Source organism: Typopeltis vanoorti, chromosome 24 (genome assembly GCF_054136105.1).
Source record: "Typopeltis vanoorti isolate ZY-2024b chromosome 24, IOZ_Tvanoo_1.0, whole genome shotgun sequence".
Taxonomy (NCBI): Eukaryota; Metazoa; Arthropoda; class Arachnida; order Uropygi; family Thelyphonidae; genus Typopeltis; species Typopeltis vanoorti.
Window position 1 is genome coordinate 56,286,522 of NC_143572.1, and position 23,866 is coordinate 56,310,387.

General features: G+C 33.9%; 1 protein-coding gene across 2 annotated transcripts in view; it reads right to left on the minus strand.

Moving 5' to 3' along the window:
- LOC150093236 (activating molecule in BECN1-regulated autophagy protein 1-like) overlaps nucleotides 1-23,866 on the minus strand; it is a 327,434-nt gene that overhangs the window by 48,936 nt on the left and 254,632 nt on the right. For both annotated transcript variants that reach the window (XM_090413653.1, XM_090413652.1), the window contains exon 13: nucleotides 6,469-6,564. In XM_090413653.1, the coding sequence (XP_090269779.1) occupies nucleotides 6,469-6,564 (96 nt within the window). The remainder of the gene's footprint in view (nucleotides 1-6,468; nucleotides 6,565-23,866) is intronic.

Genomic DNA, 23,866 nt, shown 5'->3' on the forward strand with positions numbered 1-23,866 from the left:
AAGAGACAGCAATAATAAAACTGAGAGTTTGAAAAAATAAGCTTTACAACCACTACTACTACTTATCACAAGAAACTAGATTTGAATTGGTTGCTAACAAAATATTAAAAAGAAAAAAACAAGGAAACACTGACTAGTTTTGCCATCAAAGGGATGGGTGACTTCTTCTGGGTAAATAAATCTAAAGATGAGATGCGAAAAATATACAAATTATTATTATTATTATATAACACTCCCAGGGAGTCCAAAGACTCATCGAGGGAGGGCACCTACTCTACAGCTCTCTGTCTCCACAACTCAATCCACCAACTAGAATGAACCGCAACTATCATCATCATCATCATCATCTACACCAACAGCATCTACCACCCATCACCACTAGTATTTTCACAGACAATCACAAACATCCATGCCTGCAGCAGGATTCAAATCCACAGCCTTTTGGCTGGCGAGCAGATACACCGACCACTCGGCCAACCAGGACGGCAATTATCATAAACAATGAGAGAAATCATTATAGTTTAATGGTCGAAGAATGAGGAAACAGAAAGTTTGGCTTGCATCATCTGTTTTCTATCACTGGAGATGATTAAATCAGGTATTGTTAAGTGATCTGACTAACAATTTCTAGATATCATTTAGGATGAGTCCTTGGTCTTTGTTGAGAGAATTATGTGAACAAAAAATGTTCTTTAATTTGAAGAGCAAGAAAGTTTTCTTCAAGATACAGCACAGAGGCCTTGTCTCATATGATATCATGATGCATATTGGAATAGTGGTAAGCCAATCTGCTGCATGGAAAGCTGCATGAATAAGGAATTCTATAATCCCCCCCCCCCAGATATTTGAAGAAAGGGCTATTGAACTTTGGAGAATAAAGAAAGCTGCACATGGCAAGGAATAGGTTTAAACACTGCTCTGATATTTACAATTTTAAAAAATGTCAAGAATTTAAAGCAGTTTGATGCTGTAATAGATTGGTGCTGTAAGGAATTGAAACAGAGTCACTATAATCAATGTCAAGATTTGGCTATGGAGAAGGATTACAAAATAGTATTTTTGGATGGTTCTCCTTGGATACCTATTGAGGATGAATTGGTTGAGTAGAAATTAAAGTTCCTTTTTCTGTTTATCCTATCTTTTAAGAAGGCTACTGCACATTTTTTATGGTATGAATGATGAGTAATTTTTGTGAAGGCTGATGTTTTTGAGATCAGAACATCGAGAAATGTTAACTTGCATTCATTCTCCAATTCCATGGTGAACTGAATTTGGGTAGAATGAATTAAAATTAGCATTTCCTTGTACAGTATGTTTTTTTATATTTTCTTAATGACCTATTAAAACCCAGTTTCTTATAATAAAATTCAGAGTTTAGCAAAATTAATAGCACCTAACTTACTGCAAAAAAGGATAAAATTTGTCAGTTAATAATTACTGGGAAGATACCATCTTGTGATACAAATGCAGAAGAATATTTTTGGTGATCTCTATTCTTTTGGAAAGAATAGGGATCCTGATCCAGTTTGCAATGCTAATGAAAATGTATTGTTTTCGCATATGTATTTTGTACACTGATTTGACTGAAAAAGCAATCAGAAGGAAGTAAAGTAAAGTGCAAAAACTGAAGCTGCTGGTTGTAGGAAAATCCCAATTTAGCATGCAAAACACTTTTTTGTTGTTGTAACAGAAAGAGTACAGTCAGAGAATTATTCTATCTGATTTCATAACAATTTTATGCTGCCCATGACAAGAAAAAGATTGGGTTAAATATGGATCAAAAAACTTTGCTTATTTAGTTTGAAATAATCAATATATCACTCAAGCTATTAAATTATATATAACAAAGTACTATTACTGAATACTGAAGAGGTCAGGAGTATTATACCAGCACTAAAAATCTGCTCTTCAAAATAGTGTATTGACAGAAAAAAATTCTCCTCTCTTTGTAGCAAAAGCATAGCAATCAGTGAGCTGGTGTCTCATTTTAGTGTTAGGAAAAAAAAAAAATTGTTCTTAAGACTTAAGTTTTGAAGAACAAATCAGCCAATGATTTTTGGAAGATAATTTAACTGACCATCAATCAGCTTGTAAACTTTTTTTTTTTTTTTTGTACAATTTGAATCATACAGAAATTGGACTACTGGACAAGACAATAATGTTGAATAATGACAACAGACAATGAAATTGTTGAATATATTGTGCAAGAAAATAAATATCACAAGGAGACATGAGGAAGATGAAAAAGTAATTGACATGTATAACAAAAAATTTAGTAAAATACATGCATGCATTTTTGATTTTAAAGTGTTACTTTAAACTATCTAAAGTGTTAAAATGTCCTATAATTGCATTATAATAAATATTTTCACTAAAAAATAGATGTTTCATTTCATATAGAATCTAGTAATCCAAATGCTTTAGATTACTGGATTCTATCTTCATTTTAATCACTTTGGATTACTAAGGATGTATTATATTAATATTTAAAGGCAGCAGTTCTCAACTTTAAAAAAAATTGATGGTGTTCTAAATTATTATAATAAATTTTGCAGCATCTTAATATTATACTGTTCAATTATTTTTTATATCTGTCATTCGTTTTTATTTTGAGAATGAATAAGAACTGAACGTTGAGAGCTTTTTTTTTTGTATGTTTATTGTCTAAATGAAAGATTTTATCTGCAATATTTAAAAACCACAATGTCTAAGCAAGACAATATTAATAAAATGAATACTATTTAAATATCTGGCTACCGTATATACAGGAGGACCTAAAACTTAGACCGGATATATCAACATAAGTAGACAGTAATACTACTGATTGCTGTAAGTTTCCTTGCAGAACACAAGAAACAATCTTAAATGCTTGACTGTTTCTTCATTCCACAACATTTGAAATGAGTGACACGAAAGTGCAAAGAGGTTGCATCAAGTTTTGTTAAAACTCGGCAAAATTGCTTACGACACTTTTGAAGTGGTGCAAACAGTCACCATAAGAAAAGGTCCATCATATTCCTGATATGTACCCTCACTCAAGGGAGGGGTGAACAGGATACTATGTGGAGCCTTGAAAAGTTTACATTATTACTACTGACAATTTTCCTCCAAATTAGTCTGCTACTCATCAAGACTCCGATATCATCATATCATATATATTTCAGTCTTCTAATGCTCTTTTAAATGTGTTATTCCACTTAGATCTTGGTCTTCCGCTTGATCTTTTTCTTGCATCTTCCTCTCAAATGCCTGATTAAATTTTCCTTTCACATTCTGTTTAAATGACCATAACACCTGAGCTAGCATTCACACATTCTGGAATAATAATGAAGATGTCAAGTTGTTTCCTAACATCTTCATTTTTAATATGATTCTGCAAATGATGCTATGTGCTTATCCACATAATTTCTCTCTCTCTCTCTCTCTCTCTCTCGTATTTGTAGTCTCCAGTATTTGTTTACCTTCTTTTGTATACTGAAAGTTTAGTGTTCTAATTTCATTCTCTTATTTCACATAAATTTATTCAATCAAATCCCTGACATACAAGTTTGCTAATTCTATCATCTATTTTCATATTTATTTGCCATCTTCACTAAAATTTGTGTCTAAATAGATGAAAAAGTTTACTTGTTATATAGGTTCTCATTGCAGTTCTATACTCAATGGACAAAACATTAGAGTAAGAAGTGATGGGAAGTTGACACTAACATCCCCCATGCAGAGCAAAACATACCAAACTGAATGCAGATGGTAAATAGGCAGACATCAGGGCTTACCAACAGTGTATCGCAATCGACAAACATGGATAAATATGGCGATCTTAGCAATTTTGATCGTGGACGTATTATCGGTGCAAGACAGATAGGTCATTCTATTGCCCAAGTGGTAAGAACCCTAGGGTTCTAAAGGGCAACCATATCAAGGGTTTACAGCAAGTATACCATGAACGGATGTATCAGCACCTGTGAGCAAGTGGTGGCTGACCACATGCCATTGATGACAGGGGATGATGTAGACTGTCCAGGCTCATATAGACCAACTGCAGGACCGCAGCGACACAAATCACATCCAGTTTCAATGTCAGAGGTCCAAGCAGCACCAGAGAATGAATGGTATGGCATACCATGGGCTAATACCCTAAATGTGTACCAGTGTTGATAGATCATCATCAGGCACTGTGCCTCACCTAGTATCAGGACCATCGAAATTGGATCTCTATAGAGTGGATCAGAGTTGTGTGGTCTGATCAATCCTGTTATCAGTTGTACTGAGTTAATGGGAGGGTGTGGGTGTGGTGTCAACTGCATGAGGCATGACTTGGTCATGCCAGCTCGGCTCTGTTCATGCAGTGGTGGCTCTGCAATGGTTTGGGGATTCCTTCTTATGTGACACACTAGGTCCCTTTGTGTCTAGAGAGGTCCCTAATGCTGTGAACTACCAGAATGTGCTGGCTGATCACCTACACTTTCATGGCCTTTGCACATTCTGCAGCCAATGGTCTGTTTTAGCAGGACAATGCACTGCCTCACCAGGCTGCAACCACCCAGGCATGGTAGAGGAAACTCATCTGATTTTGGGACCATCCAGTGGCCCACAAGGTCCAGGATTTAAATCTTATTGAACCTCTCTGGGATGCTGTAGAGTAAGACATCAGATTCATGTATCTGGGACCAACATCTAAGGTGCTGTTGTGGACAATGCTGCAACAGGCATGGCTGGAATTACTCTGGCAACCGTCCAGCATCTGGTGGAGTCAATGCCTCTGTGAGTACAACCGTTATGTGCACCCTTGTCCCAACTGATTTCACATCAAATCATCTTCCTGTAACTCTTTCAATTCTAACTGCTGACTTGCAACTTAAACATAGATTGTGTATTGCTTGGTATAATTTTCCATTCATACTATATAACTGTAGTGTTTTGAACAGTTTTTATCTTGGAACCTTGTCTAATGCTTTTTTCAGATCTACAAAACTTAAATGCAGGCCCTTGTTATATTCTCATGATTTCCACTATTATTCTTAAAGTGCAAATTTGATCATGACGACCAAAGTTTGGTCTGAAGCCAGCTTGTCCTTCTCCAAGTTTCTCTTCAATAATTTTTCTTACTCTTCTCAGAACGCTTGCACAAATCTTACCTGGAACACCCAGCAGAGAAATTCCTCTGTAATTCTGACATTTAGTTTTATTACATTTTTTATAGATGGCAATATGAAAGCTCTACTCCAATCATCTGGAATTTAAACTTCTAAATTATGCAGTGACTGTAAAACTTTGGTACCTCCATACTTTAGCATTTCTGGTCAAACATCTACTCTGGCTGCCTCCCCCATTTCAGATTTTTGATGGCTTTTTCTACCTCAAGTATTGATATGTAATCATGATTGCACTCCTCTTGAATATTTTGTACCACTGTTCTATCACTTCTTGTTTCATTTAACAGCCTTTCAAAACTAATTACTCTTCTCATGAAACAGTATGTTGTAACATGATGTTAGTGATGATCACTCCATGTCCTCCTATCTCTAGAGTTGGTTCTGTACAAATATCGAGGATATCTTTATCTTCCGTTTTCATGTCATCTTTATCACCTCTGATTCCTTTTTCAATATTTCTCTTTTCTCCATTTCTAAGATTTTCAGTAACTTTCAGAACATTTGTCACTTTTTTGATATCTTTTATATTCCTACAAGTCTTCCCAAAACTTGTTTAGTTACTTTGATTTTGAAAACAACTAAACAACCTTAAAGATGGAGCAGCAGACTCTGAAAGAAAAAAAAATCAGAATTCCATGGTGGATCTGCTGACTTACTTGCTAGATACTTTTGAACATGCATTCTTCTTTTATAGAACTGCCTCTTTCCACATCCTGCATCCACCATGGAATTCTGATTTTTCTATCTTTACAAATAGCTTCATCATCTGGCTAAAATCAATCAATCAATATATATATATATATATATATATATATATATATATATATATATATATATATATATATATTTTTTTTTTTATTATTTTTTTTTTTTCTTTCAGAGTCTGCTGCTCCATCTTTAAGGTTGTTTAGATGTTTTCAAAATCTATTTTTCTTCCAATAATATTTGTATACTTAAGTCTACAGTTCACACCTGAAAGCTGCTCAGCATTGATTCTCTTTAAAACTTTCTTATATACTTTTCTTTTCAATACAATAGTCAATTTTATTCAGCTCAAAACTAAATGGTGATCACTTCTATTTCATATTCTCAGTATACTCTTGTGTTCTGAAGTGGCATAAAGATTTCACTGTCCATAATAACAGTCAATAAGACTTTTCTTATTCCTTGAATGTATGTTGGAAGATAGTATGGGATTGATCATTCTACTCAGAGAAGGTTAAAAAAAATTACAAAAAAAGAAATAAAATAATAAATAATAATAATTATTATTAATACTTGTCTTTTTAAATTAGCTGTTCAAATACTTTACCATCATTAATGCAAGGTATCCTAAAATGTGAGAAATCCCAGCACTGTATTCGATGTGTGAAACTGTGTGTTGCATCATGAATTCCAAATAGAGTTCCTGTAATGAAAATCATAAATGTGTATCTTTTCCATATATAAACATAGAAATTATATTATGATAATCAACCTAAAAGATTATGCAAATAAAGCTTCCTATATAAAAATTATGAGAAGGCTATGTAAAAATGAGCTTTTACTACCAAAAATCATATGCCTCAATATGATATGATACAACAGGTTGTACCTTATATCATATCATATAGCAATTTAATTTCTAATATAACTAATATATTAAAATAGGCATATAATAATAATATAATATATTACAATATTATACTATAATGAATATATGTATTTATATATACATAAAACGAGGATTGTATGATTTATATTTGTTGTTATATAAAAAAAATTTACAAGACTTAAAAAGTTAGTCTACAGTTAAGTATTTACTGATTCAACCATGTGGAATAAATCAGAATTAGAATATGACTAATATATGAAGGACACTTCAAAAGTTCTTTACAATGCAGATGAGCCAGAAAGATGTAATAGTTTCCACATTTACATCAACTGTAAGCCAGACTGAATAAAAATGTGTATATTTTTCATGAAATGAAACTACTTCAAAATGGAAAAGAATCTTGTCCATTTAGACTCAGGCTGGATATCAGGCAATGACCAGCTTTTGTACATCAAAACATTTTTAGTGTAAAGTAGCTAATCTTAAAGAAAAGTACAAATGCCAAATGCTTCTTCACCTCTTGTATAGTCTTAACATAAAACTTAGAATGTTCACTAACTTGAAAGAAATGCTCAGAAATGATAAAAGAAATTCCAAATGACAATAATTTATTATCTAATTATAATCACATATGGTTAAGTTTTGATACTAGTGTTCAGCATCTTTGCAAATTGTATGAAATTATTTTAAGTGCATTGGAACCTAATTCATAAAAATTTAGTAGAAAAATTGCAGATCAATATTGTGCATGGCTTATTATTATTTTGAAAGACTTTTTACCATGGTTCAGCTATAAATAAGCAACAATAAGCAAGCAGCATGACACTTATTGGTGCAACATTTATAGCTGATAAACACAGAAATATCTCAAATGATCTTATATGAAACTGAGAGTGATAATTTTTTCTCTTTAAATAGTTTTATAAATACGATATTTAATAGAACAGTTTGAACGATATTAAAAATAAAATTACTGCTTGTTTGACATCTTCAACACCTGAACACAAGATTTCAGGAACTTGATTTTTTAAAAAAATCAATTTTTTTGTATAACATCTCCTTTTTAAGAAATAGATCCAGAAAGTTTTGAATCATTACACAATAGATCATCCTCATTTTTTGCTATTTCAATATTTAGCTGGATAAATGTAAAATTTTCTTTAATGGAAATTCGTAATGCTGATAGACTGAAAATGTTTTTCAAAGAGAGAATTAAGTAATAGAGAAAATGTTGAGATGTGTGTAGCAGATTTCCATTGCTTCCACCTTGGTATCACTACTGTTAAATTGTGAATGAAGCTATGTTATGTAATTTATTATTTTTCATTCACATTTAACATTGCTTATTAAATATTAATCATGACTTATATAAAATTATTTATTATTCATTAATTGAGAATTGCTAATTAAATATTTATTTAAAACCTGACCTATTATTAATTTATAGAATAATAAAATGTATAGAATTTTGTGTAACCAAATATATATGGTGTAACGTAAAGTGTTATTTTATATTTAACTGTATACGCAATCAAAAAGTTGATGAAGTAGCTTAAATATTTTGTTGTTCTTATTTGTGAAATATTCAATGTTATGTAATCACTGTAGTAGTAGTAAAAGAGCATACATTACATTAGCGAAATGTTTACGCTTAGTCTGTTGTCATGGAGACGCACGCGTAAACAACCACGAGTGAAGAGAGCGTGGCGTTCGAAAGTAAGGTGGGAGTGAAGGTCATAGATAGAGCAGGGAGAGTAGGAAGGTCAGAGATAAGACAGGGAAGGGAGAAGAATTATTATTAAGCGAGTGAGGAGAGAGTTTTGCGGAACCAAGATTATAAAATCCTCAGGGCAGAAATTTATGAGTATAGTGTTCGGAAGTGAACCAATAAGTAGTGAATCATAAAGTTTAATGTTATATGCGAAATCGGCTGTCGTTATGAAGAAAGGTTAATGTCGTAATCAGATAAAAAGGAAACTGGACAGTCAATGCGAAAATTCTGATTAGTTCCAGTTAATCTGAATTACGATTTTAATTCTATGTTGCCCTAGGAAAGAGTTATATTGATTACTTGGAGAAAAGTGAACAAGAGAAGATAACAGTACTTAATCACTGATGTTTCGATTAGTGAAGTGCGACTAATAGTAGCACAGTTAAAACTGTGGAGATTTTTATTGTGTGTGTTCCGCTAACGTTAATTAAGTTAATTCATAAGTGCTCTCCCAATAATTTGATGTATTGAAGAATTTGTCCGGTAAGAGTAGTTGTATAAGTTTGTCTATTTTAGCATTAATTGTGATATACTTCCGATGTTCAAGGACCGGAATATATTTACTTGGAATATTGCTTACGTGGTTTATTGCCTGCTGTGAATATAAACATTGAGCTGATAGATTTGTGAAGACTGATTAAATGTGATGTTGTTATATTAACTTGAAATAAGAAGAATTGTGTTATTTAGACTGTGAATTGTATTTGAAAGTTAGAACGTTGAATTGGCATGAGTGACCTAAGAAGATATATTAAGTTATTTGTATAGTTCCATTTAAAATAGAATTCTTGTATTTGTTAACCATATCATATATTAAATGTTTTATTTTGTTGATCTAAATATTGTGTTTGCCTGAATTCCTCATTATTGCACCGTTCATAAATATTCGAATCTTGCGGGAACCCCAAGTAAAAATGATAATAATTGATTCGGCCTAATGAGATGACTGCTAACCTAATTTAGAATTGATCCTACTATTTATATAGACTAATCTAAGAATAGGGTGGCGCAGTATAAATATAAATTTCCCTACTTTTGGATCGGTGATCACTTCGTAGTTAGTTATTTTAATTATAAAAGTGACTTGGACTAGATGGTAATTAGAACACGACAGAAAAAAGTCGTCACGACAAATGGCGCAGTCGACAGGATTTAGTTGTTATATGCCACTATGTTAAATTGTGAATGAAGCTATGTTATGTAATTTATTATTTTTCATTCACATTTAACATTGCTTATTAAATATTAATCATGACTTATATAAAATTATTTATTATTCCCTAATTGAGAATTACTAATTGAATATTTATTCAAAACCTGACTTACTATTATTTTATAAAATATTAAAATGTATAGAATTTTGTATAACCAAATATATATGATGTAACGTAAAGTGTTATCTATAATTAATTTCATATGTAATGAAAATGTTGACTAAGTAGTTCAAATATTCTGTTTATTCTTATTTGTGAAATTATTTAACGTTATGCAATCATTCATGTAGTAGTAGAGCGTTGTATTACATTAGCGAAATGTTTGCGTTTAGTTTGTTGTCATGGAGACGCATGAGTAAACAACCACGGGGTCGAAGAGAACGTGGCATTCGAACGGGGGAAAAAGAAAAAAAAGAGTAAAAAGGAGATAATTGAAGTTTTATTAGTAAGAGAGAGGGGAGAGTGAGCTTTGCGGAACCAGTAGGAAGGTAGCATACAAGCAAAGAAGTAAAAGAAGATTATAAATTCTTTAGGGCAGATATTCATGAGAATAGTGTTAGAAGGCCAAAGCGTAGTGAATCATAAAGTTTGTTATAAGTGAAATCAGCTGTCGTTGTGAAGAAAAGTTAATGCAGTAATCAGATAAACAAAATTGCTGTTTTTTTTAGAATAGTGAAGCGCAGTTAACAAAAGTTCAGTTAAAGCATAGAAGAATTTTAATATGTGTGTTCCGCTAATGTAAATAAGTTAATTCATAAGTGTACTCGCAATAACTTGATGTATTGAAGATTTTATCTGGTAAGAGTAGTTGTATATGTTTGTCTATTCTAGCATTAACTGTAATAGATCTCCGATGCTCAAAGTCCGGAATAAGCTTGCTTGGAATATTGTCTACCTAGATTAGTGCCTGCTGTGAACTTAAGCATTGAACTGACAGATTTGTAGAGACAGATTAAATGTGAAGTTTGTTATTTTAATCTGAGTTAAGAAAATATGTTTTTGAAGTTGCAAATTGTTTTTGAGAATTTAGAACATCGAACTGGAATGAGAGACTTAGCAAGTTGTATTGAGTTATTTGTATTGTTTCATTTAAGAGTAGAATTATTGTACTTGTTATATATCATATATTAAATGTTTTATTTTGTTAATCTAAATATTGTGTTTGCCTGAATTCCTTTTTATTGCACCGTTCATTAAAATAATCGAATCTCGCGGGTGCCCCAATTTGAATGATAGTTAATTCGGCCAGAGTAAATGAGAAGACTGCTAGCTAATTGAAGATTGGTCCTACTATTTATATAGACTAACCTAAGATAGGGTGGCGCAGTATAAATATAAATTACCCTATTTTAAGATTGGTGACCAATTGTTAATTAGTTAATTTATAGATAAGTGACTTGAAGCAAGACCACGGACTCGAAGGACAAGAGTCGTCACGACAAATGGCGCAGCAGTCGACAGGATGTGATTTAATAGGTAGGAATTAAATTTAACAACTATAAGATAAGAAATTGAACTTAAGTTTAGTGATAATAATCGTAGAATTACTCCCTGAAATTTTAGAAAGTGAAATAATTAAATCACAGTGAACTGGTTATAATCTGGACTTAGGCAAAGATAAAAGTTAATTTTAAAGTAAAAAGATTGAATTAATAGAGATAGTAATTTATTAATCATTATGGCTGTCACATCAAGCTCTGAAATGAATGACAGTGAATTCTTTCGTACGGTAAACCCGCAACAGGTTTTTCCCCAATATTCAGGTGAAGAATCAGATGATGTACTATTCTTCTTTACCTATGTTGAAAAACTTAGAGAAATAGCAGGTTGGACTGATTTTCAATTGCTAGTTCTGATTAGAAGCAAATTAGTAGGTAAAGCAAAAACATTTTTGCATTCTTCTCCAATACTTCGAGAAACCTTTGAGTATTCTAAATTTAAAGAAACTTTGTTGTCTCAATTTTGTAAACTTAGAAGTGTAGGTCCTAACTTATGGAAATTGCAGAAAATTGTTCAAAAGGATAAAGAGACTGTTACTGATTTTTACAATCGATTATTAACTTTGGCCAACAGTTTGAATGTTACTGGTGAAGATAAACCTCACTTAGATTGGGCTGTGTTCCAACAATTTAGACAAGGTGTTAGGCAAGAATTAAGAGAAATAGCCTACAAGAAGAAAATTTCTACTTTAGAAGAGTGTCTCAAAAGTGTTAAGGAAAAAGAACAAATACTAGGAGACCTTTATCCCTCAACTAATGCAAGTCTTGTGAATGTCGTGAATAAAACTGATAGTTCATTCAACCAATCAGAAATAGAAAAGAGAAGTAAAGTTGAAAAGGAAAAAGCAAAGAATACTGGAGAAAATTCGAGTAGTGTAAACTACGTGACAGAGAGTAAAGAGCAATTGGACAGAAAACTGATGACAGAAGTAAAAACTTTAATTCACCAGGAAGTGAATAAGTTAAATCAGCCTATAATGGATAGTCTTAATGAAGTTGTGAGACAGTTATCAGCTATTACTTTGAGTTCTCAAGAAAATCAAAACCCCACTACAAATAAAATTGATGAGATGATCAAGCATGAGGTTGAAAAACAAAGTCAACCTATTTTAAGTAGCCTAGATGAGGTAATCCGAGGATTAAATGATGTTAGACAACAAATGTCTGCTATCCCTCAATCCAAGACAGAGACAAAGCAAAGAAATCCTCTTAAGTGTTACAATTGCAACAAAAATGGACATTATGCCAGGAATTGTTTCCATAACAAGGGAAACTACTCTAATAACAGATGGAACTCAAAGTTTGGATACAAACCCCACAGAAGAAATAAAAGAATTCAGAATTATCAAACATCTAATGAGAGAATGATGAGAATTAGAGGTGATATCCTGGGCTCTAAATGTGACATCTTATTAGATACAGGATGCAATGCCTCTACCATCAGGATGGATTATTTCCTAACATTAAAGAACAAACTGTGGAAGAGCACTACCAAGCTGAGACAACCTGTGAGGATTACTTCTCTTTCAGACTCAAACTTTATGGCATATGAAAAGGTTCGAGCTAGAATATACCTGCCAGAATTTGGACTGTATGTGTGGCAAGACCTACTTGTTGTCCCCACTACTTCCAATCTAAATTCTCACATTATCTTGGGAACAAACTTCTTAGCAAAATATCAATTTTCTTGTGACTTTTCTAAGAAGGAAATAACCCTGATGAACAAAAGGAGATATATCAGAAGAAGTGAAATTCATGATTGTGATAGGACTAAGTATCAAACAAAACAGTTTAGATTGCCACTTAAATCAGGACCATCTACTGAAGAAAAATCAGCTGTGAATCAATCATCTAATAGAGATAGTGGTGATAACTCTCATGTATACATTCAATCTGATACTCCTCTTCTTACTGATGAGCAAAAAGTAGTAGTGACAAAACCCAAATCAGAAGTTACCACTAATAGCAAACTAAAGGTTGAAGTCAATTTTGGTAAAATGTCTAATCTATATCATAGAACAAACCAACAAGTTCTGAGACAACAAAAACTTAATTCTAATAATGGAAAACGTGAACTTAATTCAAAGAAGAGAATCCTATACTACAAACTTGAAAGACATGCAGAAAGTGATAATAATAGTAATAAGAGAATTGATGATAAAGTGAAAGAGAATAAAAGCACAAAACATAATAAAGAACCAAGTTTCAGTAAAACTGGCTATTACTTGAAAAATCGAAAAGGAATATGTAATCCAGTTTTTTCTTAAAGGAGCCTAGTGTCAGAAGAAAAATTTTTCTTATAATAAAAATTTTTCAAAGAAAGGGTGAGCCTATGTTAAATTGTGAATGAAGCTATGTTATGTAATTTATTATTTTTCATTCACATTTAACATTGCTTATTAAATATTAATCATGACTTATATAAAATTATTTATTATTCCCTAATTGAGAATTACTAATTGAATATTTATTCAAAACCTGACTTACTATTATTTTATAAAATATTAAAATGTATAGAATTTTGTATAACCAAATATATATGATGTAACGTAAAGTGTTATTTTATATTTAACTGTATACGTAATCAAAAAGTTGAAGAAGTAGCTTAAATATTATGTTGTTCTTATTTGTAAAATATTTAATGTTATGTAATCACAAATGTAGTAGTAAAAGAGCATACATTACATTAGCGAAATATTTACGTTTAGTCTATTGTCATGGAGACGCACGCGTAAACAACCACGAGTGGAGAAGAACGTGGCGTTCGAACGTAAGGTGGGAGTGAAGGTCATAGAGGATAGAGAAAAAAGGGTAGAGAGAGAAGGAAGGTCATAGATAAGACAGGGAAGGGAGAGGAATTATTATTTAGCGAGTGAGGAGAGAGTTTTGCGGAACCAAGATTATAAAATCCTGAGGGCAGAAATTTATGAGTTTAGTGTTCGGAAGTGAACCTATAAGTAGTGAAATATAAAGTTTAATGTTATAAGCGAAATCTGCTGTTGTTATGAAGAAAGGTTGATGCCGTGATCAGATATAAGGAAACTGGACAGTCAATGCGAAAATTCTGATTAGTTCCAGTTAATCTGGATTACGATTAAATTCTGAGTTGCCCTAGGAAAAGGTTATATTGATTACTTGGAGAAAAGTGAACAAGAAAAGATATCAGTACCTAATTACTGTTGTTTTGAATAGTGAAGTGCGACTAACAGTAGTACAGTTAAAACTGTGCAGATTTTTATTATGTGTGTTCCGCTAACGTTAATTAAGTTAATTCAAAAGTGCTCTCTCAATAATTTGATGTATTGAAGAATTTGTCTGGTAAGAGTAATTGTATAAGTTTGTCTATTTAGCATTAACTGTAATATATCTCCGATGCTCAAGGACCGGAATATATTTGTTTGGAATATTGCTTATATAGAGTATTGCCTGCTGTGAATATAAACATTGAGCTGATAGATTTGTGAAGACTGATTAAATGTGAAGTTGTTATATTGACTTGAAATAAGAAGAATTGTGTTTTTGAGACTGTGAATTGTATATGAAAGTTAGAACGTTGAATTGGAATGAGTGACCTAAGAAGAAATATTAAGTTAATTGTATAGTTCCATTTTAAAATAGAATTCTTGTATTTGTTAACCATATCATATATTAAATGTTTTATTTTGTTGATCTAAATATTGTGTTTGCCTGAATTCCTTATTATTGCACCGTTCATAAATATTCGAATCTAGCGGGAACCCCAAGTAAAAATGATAATAAATAATTCGGCCTAATGAGATGACTGCTAAACTAATTTAGAATTGATCCTACTATTTATATAGACTAATCTAAGAATAGGGTGGCGCAGTATAAATATAAATTTCCCTACTTTTGGATCGGTGATCATTTCGTAATTAGTTATTTTATTTATAAAAGTGAGTTGAATCTAGATGGTAAATTAGAACACACGACGAAAAAGGTCGTCACGACAAATATAAGAACAACATAACAACATCTCGGTGGGACCTCCACAATGCGAAAATTCTGATTAGTTCCAGTTAATCTGAATTACGATTTTAATTCTATGTTGCCCTAGGAAAGAGTTATATTGATTACTTGGAGAAAAGTGAACAAGAGAAGATAACAGTACTTAATCACTGATGTTTCGATTAGTGAAGTGCGACTAATAGTAGCACAGTTAAAACTGTGGAGATTTTTATTGTGTGTGTTCCGCTAACGTTAATTAAGTTAATTCATAAGTGCTCTCCCAATAATTTGATGTATTGAAGAATTTGTCCGGTAAGAGTAGTTGTATAAGTTTGTCTATTTTAGCATTAATTGTGATATACTTCCGATGTTCAAGGACCGGAATATATTTACTTGGAATATTGCTTACGTGGTTTATTGCCTGCTGTGAATATAAACATTGAGCTGATAGATTTGTGAAGACTGATTAAATGTGATGTTATATTAACTTGAAATAAGAAGAATTGTGTTATTTAGACTGTGAATTGTATTTGAAAGTTAGAACGTTGAATTGGCATGAGTGACCTAAGAAGATATATTAAGTTATTTGTATAGTTCCATTTAAAATAGAATTCTTGTATTTGTTAACCATATCATATATTAAATGTTTTATTTTGTTGATCTAAATATTGTGTTTGCCTGAATTCCTCATTATTGCACCGTTCATAAATATTCAAATCTTGCGGGAACCCCAAGTAAAAATGATAATAATTGATTCGGCCTAATGAGATGACTGCTAACCTAATTTAGAATTGATCCTACTATTTATATAGACTAATCTAAGAATAGGGTGGTGCAGTATAAATATAAATTTCCCTACTTTTGGATCGGTGATCACTTCGTAGTTAGTTATTTTAATTATAAAAGTGACTTGGACTAGATGGTAATTAGAACACGACAGAAAAAAGTCGTCACGACACTACCTCTGGGTCTGGCTCCACTGACGAGACCACAATAAAGGTCAAACCGGTCTGGGTAGTGGCCCTTCCATTAATGCACAGCATTATACATGTCTGCAAGGAGATGTGCTTTGCATTATGGGAGATACTATGATAAGGAGTGATGAGAGCTTGGTCCACCTTTACCACAAGTTGCCTCACTCCTGAAGATACTTCAGATGCAAACTTGTTTGCTTACACTTGGATAAAGGTTTAAACTAAATTTATTATGGTCTAACCAAGTGAAAAAAAAAAACTTCCAACAATCTAGAAAGAATTCTATCGTTATACTGCAAGTAAAAGAAAGAATGAATATGAAAGAATATCTCTAACGAATGCAGATGGTATGAGAGTGACAGATGCATAAGGCATTGTTCAACTAATGAACACTCATTTCACTAAAGCTATCAACCTGATGTATGCAATATTGTGCTCACTGCTGCTACCTCTTCACTGGATGAAGATATAAGGTATTAGAGCTGTTGCACAAACTTAATAAGAATTTGGCAATTGGACTGATGGAATATCAACACAGCTGCTAAAGGAGTGTTCTGTTGAACTAGCCATTCCTTTTACCAGGTTATATATAAAGATTCCACAGGTGTGGTAAGAATGTATGATAATCTAGTCTGAAAAGACTGATGTATCCCATTTTCAACCTATCAGTATCTCTAAAATGGTAGTGAAGATTTTGGAAAAGTTGGCTGGGGTTTGCATACAGAAATGAATTGACAGAGAATCTATACTTTGCAATGAACAGCATGGTTTTGCTAAGAAAAAGATATGTTTGAAAAACTTGTTCACATTCTGTAATAACATTACCATTGAGTTAGCCAAGGGGGGGGGGGATACACCACATATGACACTTTTGGATTGTGCTAAGGCTTTTGATAGATACAGCACGAAAAATATTGCATAAATTGGAGAATATGGGATTGGGAACTATAAAATATTGGCATAGATAAGAAGATAGATAACTTACACATATCAAAAAAGTGATATATGGAGGATGTACATCTGTGAGATTTAAGGTAACCATATAACACATAGATCAGTCCTAGGTTTATCTCTACATTAATGATATTGGGAAGGATTTAACAGGTGACATACAGATATTTGCTGATGATGCAATGCTAAACAGGATAATCAGGAATGCAGCTGACATGCAGTACTTGCAAACTGGCTGGAAATGTGGGCATGTGAAAATGGCTATCAGTTCAATGTTAGTAAATGTAAAGTCATGCACTTGGGTGTGATGAGATATCCAGTGTAATGTTATATTGGTGGGATTATTCTACTGATTAGATAGGAAGTTGAAGTACAAGGGTCATATAGCAAAGATTGCAAATACAATTCACAGGATAACTGCAATGCTGAAACGAACCCTGACACATAATGATAAGTAATTTTGCATCTTTACGAAGCCTTGATAAGACCTTACTTGGGCTATTGTGCACAAGTCTGGTCTTCTGGCTTCCACGGTGATTCTAATACAGTGCAAAGGAGAATGTTAAAAATGATATCAGGATTGTGAAATACTAATTATGAAGATAGATTGAGAATTTGTAGACTGCTGACACTAGCAAACAGAGGAAGTGATACGACTGAGACTTACAAACATCTGAAAGGTCATACAGGATATAGTAATTTTCATTTTATGGAGAGCAGAAAAACAATGAGAGGGCAACCCTGAATGTTGAGAATGGACGTCATCAAGAAGGGGTGAGAGCTAGATTTTTCTCTTATAGAGTAGTGCATGACTGAAATAGATTGCTACTGGATGTTGTGTGTGCAAGTAGTGCGAATGAATTCAAGCACAGGTATGACAGCTGCTGTGGGTAATATTTAGCCTCCCTCAATGAGTCAATGATTCCTTGGAAGTCTCTCTTAATGATAATATGTTTTGGAGTATCAAGTTTTGTTACGTTTAAAAGTTTCTTTTAATAAATTCTCTTTTATATGTTCATAGATCTTTATGTTATACATTACATTATCTGAAGCTTAAAAACCAAAACAAGGTTTATTACTATATCACTCATGTAGTTAACATTAAGATTCTATAATTATTTCTTTGTATAATAAATGGTGTCTGACCACCCATCCAATATTTTAAATTTTGTTTTTAAGCTTGCAGTTTATTATTATTATTGTTGTATAGGCACCTCCATGGAGTCCGAAGACTTATCACAGGAGACCTAAACTATCCACACAATCTATGATACCTCTCCTTGAACTCATTAACAGATAAAGCACTCACAACTGACTATGGCAATCCATTCCATTCATTCACAACTCTCTAAGAAAAAAATCTAGTCCTCACACCCCTATTAACCACACCTTTATTCTGACCTTCTAATTTCATAACAGAGTTCCATGTAGTATTCTGTCAGATACCTTTGCAAAAATCCAGCAGAATCATCGTGTAGCAGTCATTTCCTTTATCCAATTCTGCAGTTACTCTATTATAAAAAGACCATAAATTACTAAGGCATGATCGACCCTTCACAAAGCCATGTTGCCCCTCATACAGTATCATATTTTTATCCACCCATTCTTGAATTCTCTTTTTGACCAATTTTTTCAGTATACTTTTACCACCATGCTTGATATACTGATTGATCTATAATTTGCTACTGCAGTCTTAAAACCTCCCCTATGCGAGGGAATTATTCTGCCCTCTTTCACTCCCTTGGAACTCTACCATAGCTGAGACAAGTTAACCCTGTGGAGGTCGCACTGATCTGACAGGTACGCAAATAGTTTAATATAAATATTCTTGCAAACATTCAGTGTATAGCTTGGAGGTCATGACTAGCTGTGCATGTGTATGTTACGAGGGATATTCCGCACTGTTTTTTGGTGTCATTTTGGTTTAACACGTGTTATGTAAAGGTTTGTGATATTTGACAGTAAATTGTATCTAAGAGATACCGTGAACTCCGATGTCGAAATAGTATTGGTTTAGTTTTTTTTTTAATTTTATATTTACCGTTGAAAATGGTTGGAAAAAATATATCAATTGGATAATCCATCAGATGTTGAAGAGATTCAGCAAATGTTACTCGAGTCCAATGATGAGAATGACAGAGTCGAATGCGAAAGTGACATTTGATAGTAAACTGTATCAGAGAGATAACTCAAATGTCAGTTATAGTATTGGTTTAGTTGTTTTTTTCCTTTGTTTGATAATTTCTAGATTGTAACTGAAAATAAATAAAACCATCATGTATGATATTTGCAGTGTTTTTTTTTTTAAGTTTTATTGCATTTTAGCACATACTAGTAAATTTACCATTTACTAAAATAGCACATATTAAGAGATACATTCATACTAGTGAATGTATCTCTCAGATACACACGACCTACGCTGGCTGGAATTTTTTCGACCACGACCTCTACAGGGCTAAAGAGCCTAATTAGAGGCACTGTCAGTTCCCTTGCATATTCTCGCAAAATCCGAGCTGATATTCCATCTAATTCCACAGCTGTATTTACATTGAGATTCTGCAATATCCTAAGAACCTCCAATTCATCCACCTCTGTTTCCGCATTAGTGTCTGTCACATATGTTAAAGGAGTAACTTCACTACGATGATATACCCTTACAAAGTGGTCACTCAATAACTTGATTACTTTATCACCTCGTGATCACTCATTAAGGCTAAGAGTTCTTTCATTCTTCCTCTTACTTACCACATAATGAAAGAACTCTTTGGAATTTCCTTTGGCCTGCTTCTGCAGCTTGTACTTAATGATATTACTCATCCATCTAATTTCTGCCTGATTAACCCTCCTTACATTAGATATACAATTTACTATTGCTTCCTCTAGATCAGAGTTTCTTTAAACTGTGGGTTGCGACCCCAAATGGGGTTGCAAAAAATTTGGCAACAGTAAAAGGTTTCTGAAAACCAAAAATTAATTCAGATTCGAGGCTATTGTTTGTAATTCTTTATGTAAATGGTAAAATTATATGTATACCAAAGAAATGTTTTAAAATAAATTTCTTTATGATTCATTATCAGTAAATGTTTGATTTGAATACCTATTTTATATTTACCTTGTTTCACGTTCCACATATACTCCTTCTTGAAAGAATATTCATTGTTGTACAATCTCCCAGGTCAAGACAACACGTACGGTCACTTTCACCAATTGCAGAGAATGTGATAACCTTGATTATGAATAGCTCCTCTAAGGAACAGCTTGGATAAAAAAGAACCCTAGGGCATTTCTGCATGAATAGGAAAGTAGAAGGAAGGAAGCATTTAAAATCACATGCACTGGATGGTCAGAGCAGAAATTGGTTATCCAACAACGAAGAAAAGAAGACAGACAGATGATAAGATGTTAGTTTGCCAAAAAGCCTTTTTTTTGCTAGCATGATCAAGTATCTTGAAAATAGTATAGGCAGTTCCTCGGAACCTCTTGCTAATCTAGTTGGCTGAATGGTTAGGACATCTACTCTCCAACCATCAGTGGGTGTTTGGAATTCCACTATGGGCATGCACATTCTGTGAATGTCTTTAATTGGTATATGAATATTACTTTCCAGTGAAAGAATGGCATTGTTCTCATTAGAGATCTGAGTAGCTTGAAAAAATTTCATTTTTAGTCTTCAGAGGAAGGTTTCCAGCCTTTTGTGGATAGTACTCATAAAAATAAAGAAACAAAATTGAACCTGATGCAAATCAACACTAGTAAACTATACTGGTGATTGCTGATAAGTCTGAGTCATGGATAACATTCTTGATATCAAACGGCATTTACTATGGTAAATGATTTCAGAAGAGAATAAACTAGAAAAAGAAGGAGGAGCATTTCATTGCTTATTGGGGAAGATTTAGACAACGCAGTGCATAATAAATATTATTATTATTATTTTTCAGGCTACTCCAGGGAGTCCTTAGACTCATCGAGAGAGGCCCTAAACATCATGTCCACACAACTATACAACATTCTTACAGTATCTATCATACCTTGCCTTGAACTCGCTCACTGTCATAGCACCCACAACAGACTCTGGCAGCTTATTCCACTCATTTACCACTCTAAAAGTAAAGAACCCAGCCCTAACACCACTGCTAACCACACTCTTGCCCAGCTTCCATAGGTGTCCCCCAGTTCTCCCACCACCAGTCCTGATCTCAAAAATATCCTCTGATTTAATCTTATAGAATCCTTTTAGCAATTTGAATGTCTCAATCATATTTCCCCTTTTCCGCCTATCAACCAGTTTCTGCAACCCACAAATCTTCAACCTGTTCTCATATGGTTCATTCCATAGACCTGCTATCATCTTAGTCATTCGTCTCTGGATCCTCTCCACCTCCTCCCCATCAAGAAGGAACCGAGGTGACCAAATCTGGGTGCAGTAGTCAAGATGAGGTCTTATCAAGGCTCGGTACAGAGGTACAATAACTTGCTTGTCTCTGCTCGTTAAGGTATTTTTCAACAACCAAGTGAGTTGATGAGCTGATTTAGCTACTTTTGCAATGTGCCCCCTAAACTTCATCTCCCTATCCACCAACACTCCCAAGTCCCTGGCCTCATCAATCTCTTGGAGTACAGTTCCACCCATGTGGTATACTGCTGCTAATCTTTTCACCCCAAAATGCATAACCTTACATTTTGTCACATTAAATTGACATCCATTCTCCTTAGCCCAGAACTCCAATCTATCTAAGTCATCCTGCAAGACTTTGACATCTTCTGTATTCACTATCGCCCTCCCCAACTTTGCATCATCAGCGAACAAATGAACTGTTCCATTTAGATCCTTCCCTATATCGTTAATGAACAGATTAAACAGCAGTGGTCCAAGAACAGAACCCTACGGCACCCCACTAGTCACAGGCCGTCTTTTGGACTCCACTACTGAATAAACCACTCTTTGATATCTCTCCATCAACCACCCACCTATCCATCTCACCAACCCTATATCCATTCCCATATGTTGTAGTTTACGGATTAGAATTGCATGTAGTATCCTGTCAAACGCCTTTGCCAGGTCCAGCAGTATCACTGTAAACCCATTTCCCTTATCCAGTTCAGCCGTCACCTTGTTATAAAACTTGAGCAAGTTACTCAGGCATGATCTACCCTTTACAAAGCCATGCTGTCCCCTGTACCGTATCTCATTTTCATCAATCCATTCCTGTATTTTTCTCTTGACTACTTTCTTCAAGACCATGACAACAACTCCTGATATGCTGATCGGTTGGTAATTTGCAACCATAGTCTTGGATCCTCCTTTATGCAGTGAAACTATTTTCCCCTCTTTCCACGCCTTCGGGACTAAACCCGACCCGAGACTCAGATTAAACAACATGGTCAAGGGCACTGATAATTCCTTAGCCGCTTCATGCAAGACTCGTGCTGGTATACCATCCAATCCCACAGATGTATTCACATTAAGGTTCTGTAATAGACTATTCACCTCCACTTCATTCATCACAATTCCCATATAAACTAATGGCTCCTTCATTTTTTCAATATCACCACTTGGATGATATACTTTTGCAAAGTGCATGCTCAGTAACTCCACTATATCGACTGGTTCAGTGACCTCCTTACCATCGTCATTCCTTAAAATCATTTTGCCATGTACAATTTTTTTCTTGCTTGCAGCATATTGAAAGAACTGTTTAGGATTCTCTTTTGCTTGCATAGCTAGTTTCCTTTCATAATCGGCTTTTGCTGTTTTTACCACACTCGTTACCCTTCTGGCCTGCACTTTATACCGTTCGTGTGCCTGCAGGTCACCCCTTTCTTTAAATTCCCTCCACAGTTGTTTCTTTTTTTGCAGCTCAAGCTTAATGGTGTTATTCATCCATTTAACCCCTACTTGTTTTACTATTCGGACCCTAGGTATACAATCAGCCATAACCTCCTGTAAATGCTCCTTGACCACTTCCCATGCTCTATCGACGTCCAGCCCTTGCAGTTGTACATGCCATGGTACTGATCCAAGCAATCTCCCAAGCTTGTCATACTTGTGAGCACAGTAATTCCACATATACCCTGTCTTAATCAAAAATTCCACACCTTTAGCCACCTCCCAGGTCACTCTCACCAATAGGTGGCAACATGGTCATATGCATTACAGTCAAATTGTGAGATGCTATTACCAGGGCAAGCACTCTCACACCCCTAGTATTTTCAATTACATGCTGTCTCAGATAGTTATCCCTTAATAATTGAATAAAATCCATTTCCTTCCTCACATGTCCTCTCCTCCTTCCAATCAATGTTACCATAATTAAAATCCCCCATAATAATTACCCTCCTTCCACTCATTTCATCAATTTGTTTATGCATACTATCTCCACCATCTATTCCATCACCCAACTGTATATTTTATTCTGCCAGTCTCAATCTCACACCAAATAGCCTCAAATGAGCTCCTTTCACTACCCTGCAATACAACTTCAATTCTCCTTGGCTGCAGTTCATTAGCTATCATCAATAACACCCCTCTCCCCATTTTATTCTCTCTCTGTCCCTCCTAAACACACTATACCCTACACATTCTAACCCACTAACTATATCATCTTTCATCAGCCATGTTTCACTAATGCCAATAACCTGTGGCCAGGAAGAGCCAATCAAGGCCAAAAATTCTTCCTTCTTGTTCCTAATACTCCTGGCATTAGTATACATGAAATGCAGTGATCCCTTTGTCCCACC